This window comes from Echinops telfairi, unplaced genomic scaffold (genome assembly GCF_000313985.2).
Source record: "Echinops telfairi isolate 266 unplaced genomic scaffold, ASM31398v2 ScPeMD7_18;HRSCAF=68, whole genome shotgun sequence".
In the NCBI taxonomy this organism is placed as follows: domain Eukaryota; kingdom Metazoa; phylum Chordata; class Mammalia; order Afrosoricida; family Tenrecidae; genus Echinops; species Echinops telfairi.
Window position 1 is genome coordinate 11,710,903 of NW_022103915.1, and position 6,173 is coordinate 11,717,075.

Genomic DNA, 6,173 nt, shown 5'->3' on the forward strand with positions numbered 1-6,173 from the left:
GCGGTTCTCAACCTGTGGGTCACAACCCCTTTGGGGGTCAAAGTACCCTTTCACAGGGGTCGACTAAGACCCTATTTCCGATGGTCTTAGGAACCAAGACACCGCTCCTTTCTGTATCCAGGCGGTTTGTACACATGCAGATACGCCCACATATGAGTTCCTGGCGTGAAGACTGTTTATCCGTGCTATACCATGCTTCAAGACAAAATGTCATTTATTTGTCTTTATAAATAAGTATTTCATAATATATAATGACACTGTTTTTGTGATTAATCACTGTTTTAATTATGTTCAATTTGTAACAATGAAAATACATCCTGCATATCAGATATTTGCATTATGATTCATAACAGTAGCAAGATTACAGTTATGAAGTAGTAGTGAAAATAATGTTATGGCTGGGGGGGCGGTCACCGTAGCATGAGGAACTGTCTTAAAGGGTCGCAGCATTAGGAAGGTTGAGAACCACTGCTCTAGCGAGTCTGGGTTTCAAGAGACTTTGAAATTCTGCTTCACAGGGGTCCCTTCTTTGATCAGGAGCCTTCTATAGCCTCTCGGAACAAAACATTCAGTCATGACAGCTGGTCACTGTCCAGGTCTTCTGGTCTCGTGGCCAAGGAGGCAGGGGGTGGTGAGAGCAACCAGCCATGTTCCGTTGTCTTCTGTTCACCACTCTCCATGGTCCTCCGCTGCTTCAGGTGACAGAGAATCTTTCACTCAGATTGGCAGAAGCCATGCTCCCAACACGGTTATATCATCTGACCCAGATCAAGAGCGTTTCCCCAGGAATGAGTAAAACTCAGGGCTGTGTGCTGTCTAGTGAATGTTAAAAATGATTTGTGTTTACATGTGCGGCCCCTCATCTTTGAGTCTCTGTGATTAAAAAAAAAGATGATTGGGGCCTCTTTTTAAAAAAAAAAAATTTTGTTTGGGGCTTGTACAACTCTTACCACAATCCATACATGCATCCATTGTATGTCAAACACATTTGTACATTTGTTGCCCTCATCACTCCCAGAACATTTGCTTTCTACTTGAGCCCTTGGTATCAGACCTCATTTTTTTTTCTTATTGGGGGCTCTTAGAGCACTTAACAGCAATCTGTACATCAATTGTATCAAGCCTATTTGTACATATGTTGCCACCATCATTTTCTAAACATTTATTTTCTATTTGAGCCCTTGGGGTTAGTGCCCCACCCCCCACCCGTGATTTTCAGCCCTGGTGGTGCAGGGGTGATGCATTGGGTTGCTAACCTCAAGGTCGGCAGTTCAAAACTGCCAGCTGCTCCATGGGAGAAAAATGAGGCTTTCCACTCCTGTATAGCTCTACAGTCTCGGACCCCCGCAGGGGCAGTTCTGCTCTGTCCTTACAGGGTTGCTGTGAGTCCCTTGCCCATGTATGAAGCACTGGGCAGTTCTGGAGGCTGAATGCTGGGCTCCTGCGTGGTGAGCTGTGTGACTCAGCCATGCCACCTCTCCTCCCTGAGCTTCCGTGTTCTTGTCTAAACATGCGGATCGTTGCTCTTTTGCCCAGAGAGTGCCTGGCAGATAGAAGGCAGGCAGTTACATATTAACCCTTAGTTTCCCTTCACCCGGTTATCTCCATTCTTGAGGGCCAGGCCTGGGACTCACCCACTCAGCACCGGCTGGGCATGCGTTTATTCTGGCCCTGGTGGAATGTGGTGCCAGCTCTCTCTTTATAGCTCTGCTCAGTGCTCTGTAGACTGGGGGGTGCTGAGATCTGAGGTCTGATTCCTGAAGCTCCCCCTTAATCAACAAATAGCCCCTCCCCCTCCACTACTCGGTTTACATGTATGTGTAGGTCTGTCATCAAAGCAAGTGCAGTATATGGCAGTGGAGGGCCACATCTGACCTCTGGCTTCCCCCTTTCAGGGGTCACACAGGCCCCACGGTCCATCCTTCTTTACCGGTTCTGACCCCAACCCTTCCCCCCACACCACTCTGCATCTGCTGTGGGTCCCATCATTGGTGGCAGTGGCCACACAGACCCCACAGGCAGTCCTCAGTTAGGGGCTGATTAGGGACATTTATAGGTTCCTCCCAAGTCAGGAGCAGCGAACAGTAGGGATACAGTGATTGGTCTTTCCAGCCAGCAGCCAAGTCCCTCTCCAGTTCTTAGTCTCTCAAGTCACGTGGTCCCTTGGCCCTTGCCTCCATGGGCGAAGAAACCAGCCCTGCCCCCCTCTCCCCATCCCCGGTGCCATCCTCTCAAGCCAGAGGAGGAGGAGGTAGCCCACGGTCTTGGCGCTGCTCTCCTCCAAGTCTCCTCTCCGTGCCACTGTCTGCGATGCCACTGCTCTCGGCGACCTCAGGGAACTTGAACGTGCTCGCCTTCCAAGGGCCTTGGGGGTTTCTCTCTTTCCTTCACAGGTGGCTCATAGTTACAGACGGGGAAAGCAAGGACAATTGACCAGTCCCCCCTGAGTGTCACGTGCGCCCTGCTAGCCTCGTCCCACCCAGTCATTTGGTGGAAGTGTGAAGGCCCTGGGTGGGAGAGCCATACTAAGATAGTCCACTCCACCCCAGGAGACTTACTGAAACCTAAGCAGAAGCTCCGGGAGCTTGTTTCCTTGGTGTCCTCAAATGACTCCTGCCTTGGCATGTGGTGCATGTCCGTGTCTGCAGGCATGCCTTCACCCAGGAGGGGACAGTCCGTAGTGAATCTTCCATGAGATACCACAGGGGGACACATAAAAAGTAAAACCAATTCATTGCCATTTGAATGACCGTACAGGACAGGGTAGAACTGCCCCGTGAGTTTCCGAGACCGTAACTCTTGCCAAGAGTAGAAAGCCTCTTTCTCCCACAGAGCGGCTGGTGGTTTCGAACTGCGGACCTTGTGGGTGGCAGCCCAACACCAGCAGGGGTCAGGTGGCTTTGTCAGCCTTGTCTCAGGCCCCCGCTGACCCTTGGCCCCGTGTCTTGCAGGCAGACGCGTGCCACGCCTACCAGATTGTCCACCGCAACGGTGTCCCCGACGAGCAGATCGTGGTGATGATGTATGACGACATTGCCAACGACACGTCGTGAGTAGGGCCCTTTGGACGGGGTGACACGGACCTGGGGGCTTCCAGGAAGAAAGAGAGGCACGTACAGACGGGTGCAAATGCAGAGCACAAATGAGCCCTCCTTCGGGCCTAGGCCCCCCTGGCGAAAGCCCACTTGAGCCGCTGGTCCCCTGGCAGTGAGAGAGCGGGGAACGTGGGTCCTGAGGGGGGGGGGGCTCTTGTTTGGCCCTTTGAAAGGCCCTCTACAGATGTTACTTCTCCCTTTGGGAACTCCATGTTGCTGCAAAGGGACCCCAGAGGCAGTGTCACTGGACGCAGAAGACCCTTGTTTGGAGGCTAGACCCCAAGGCCCTTCTCTCTACACCCTTCACTATGTTTGTTGAATTTGATTTTAAATGAACTCAGCCATGCCTGCTTGTGCGTGTGTGTGTGGCACTGAAGCACCCGCTCTAATGATCTCAGCCCCTCAGTGTGTGTGTGTGTGTGTGTGTGTATGTGTGTGTGGCACTGAAGTACCCGCTCTAATGATCTCAGCCCCTCAGCTGCCCTGTGGTGGCCTCCAGGGTGGGCACTCCCCCAGACTGGGATCTCGGGCTCCCTTGGCATTCTGAGCTGTGGGCATGTCAGCTCTCATAGGAAAGGCTTGTGTCTGCCCCGGCCTGGTTCTGAAAGTAGTTTTATGCTCAGAGACCATGCTTGGTAGCACGATCAAACGTTCACAGGTTTCTAGAGGAGGGAAGGAAGGAGTTACTGTGCTCAGCTGCTAACCGAGAGGCTGGTGGCTCTTGGCCACCCAGGGGTCCCAGGAAGAAAGGCCAGCCATCAACTTAGAAAAGTCAGCTGGGGACAAGCCAGGCCGTCCAGCCCTTCTGAGACAAAGCCACCGCCGTGATGGGGAGTCTGCTGGGTGACAGCAGGTGGTGACTGTCACCAGGGGGCCAGAGGAGCCCTTTGCTGCTCTTGTCCAGGACCCCCGGCAGCAGTGTCTCTGGGATGGGGGCACCGTGAGCCCCCAGCTGCTAGCGTCAATAACAGCATCAGCTGCTTGCTTCCTGTCATGCCCATCGTGTCGTGTGGTTTCCTTTTCAGCAACCCCACCCCAGGCGTCGTGGTCAACAGGCCCAACGGCTCGGACGTCTACAAGGGCGTCCTGAAGGACTACACTGGTGAGGTGAGCGGCTGGCGGGTCTGGTTCTCCCTGGGACGAGTCCCCCCCTGGTATTGCCAGGCTCCGAGCCTCACCAGGCTGGTTTTCGTGTTTGGGGTCATCTCCTAGGACTTGTAGAAGAAAGAAAAGTGTCAGGTGTCCACTCAGCGTCGGTTTCTTCGAGGCCAGTCTGGGTGCCACCTGCTTCTCTTTCAGTGTCGCCACGCTGATTGGAGGTCACCTGTGCGCTCTCAGGAGACCCGCGCTCTCTCCGCGCTAGGCCCCTGAAGATGTCTCCGGAGCCAGTTCGCGTTGTGTCGCTCCTCTTGCCCAGTGTCAGCCCTGCCAGAGGCCGAGGCCGTTTGAGTTTGGCTTGCTTTTTACAGTGCTGTAATGACTTCGGCTTCGCCGGTTTCCCAATCCTTTCGTAAATTCAGAGGGTTCTTCCCCAAAGAACCCAAACTGACTGACCATGACCCTGTAGGCCAGGGTGGAACTGTCCCCGTGGGTGTCCGAGGCGGTCACGCTTTACAGGAGCAGAAGGCCTCACTTTCTCCCATGGAGCACCAGGTGGTTTTGAACTGCTGACCTTGCAGTTAGGCCAATGCATAACCACTACGCCACCACGGCTCCTCTCAGAGGGAGCTTAGGGACGAATATTTCCTATGATGAACAATTGTCTGATGTTTTGCAATTCCTTCACCTTTACTTCTTTTTAAAATTTTTTTTCAATTCAGTACAATTACATTTCAGGCATCATATGTGTAAGATGGATGGTCCTGGTTTTAAGAATATTAAGATGATTTCCTTTTGTCGTTATATAAAGGATCCCGGTGGTGTTACTAAGTTATGTGTTGATGTGCTCAGCACAAGGTCAGCAGTTCGAAACCATCAGCTCAGGGGAAAAATAAGGCTTCCTACTTCGGTAAAGATTTACAGTCTCAGAAACCCACAGGGGCCGTTCTGCTCTGCCCTACAGGGAGACGAGTCAGCATCAAGTGAAGGCAGTGAATCTGGCTGATTGGGTTTTATGGGCCCTGTGGGACAGGCATTGGGTTGTTGACAGACAGGTCAGCGGTTCAAACCCATCAGCTGCTCCCTGGGAGAATGAGGCGACTGGCTACTCCTGTAAAGATTTATAGCCCCGGAAACTCCCTATTGGGTCACCGTGAGGGCTCCACTTGAAGGCTGTGGGCGGTAGTGAGTACAGTTAACGTCTTGGAAATGACTAGAATCTAGAATGTGGGGCTTGGGGGTGCACGTTGCCGAATAGCTGTTTTGAAGAGTGGCGTTATTCACACTGGAGTCCCAGGTGACGCACACAGTCAGCTGCTATGGCTGGGGAGTTGAGCTTGCCCAGGGTACCTCAGAAGAAAGGCCTGGTGATCTCCTTTACAGCCATCGGCCCTTAAAAATTCTATGGGGTGCTGGACTCGGGGCGCCATGAATCAGAAGGGCAACTGTGTGTCCGAAACACTTACACTTAGAGTGTCCCTGGAACTCGGCCTCGCAGGATGGGGAAACTGAGTAGGAGTGGGGGTCACTGACCCCTTTGTCTCACTTTCTTTCTTGGGGGTGTCCTCTTCCTCAGGTGGCCCACATCCTTGGGCTTCTTTCTCCCCACAGACTACCCAATAGTCAGGGAGCGGCAGTTGACTGAGGCACCATCACCCACAGACAAGATGCTCTTTGGGCAGCGGTCACGTGCACATTCCTCTAACCTTGCATTGGGACCTTCTTGGAGCCAAAGTGTTTGCTTTTCAACCTTGAGCCTTGGCGATGCTTGGCCCAGCAACTTGGGCCTCCCCGCCCCCTCTCTGTAAAGCCCTTGCATTGGGAATAACTGCTTCCTGCCCCTCCCCGATGCCTTATAGGACGTCACCCCAGAAATCTTCCTCGCTGTGCTGAGAGGTGACGCAGAAGCAGTGAAGGGAAAAGGTTCTGGAAAAGTCTTGAAGAGGTAAGGTCTGGTTCCTGGAAGCAGGAGAATTAGTG

The 6,173-nt window shown here is 52.8% G+C and overlaps 1 protein-coding gene across 1 annotated transcript in view; it reads left to right on the forward strand.

Moving 5' to 3' along the window:
- Positions 1 to 6,173, forward strand: part of LGMN (legumain) — a 39,442-nt gene that overhangs the window by 23,314 nt on the left and 9,955 nt on the right. Inside the window, exons 3-5 of the mRNA XM_004699085.2 lie at positions 2,952 to 3,049; positions 4,121 to 4,202; positions 6,053 to 6,138. Of these exons, the coding sequence (XP_004699142.1) occupies positions 2,952 to 3,049; positions 4,121 to 4,202; positions 6,053 to 6,138 (266 nt within the window). The remainder of the gene's footprint in view (positions 1 to 2,951; positions 3,050 to 4,120; positions 4,203 to 6,052; positions 6,139 to 6,173) is intronic.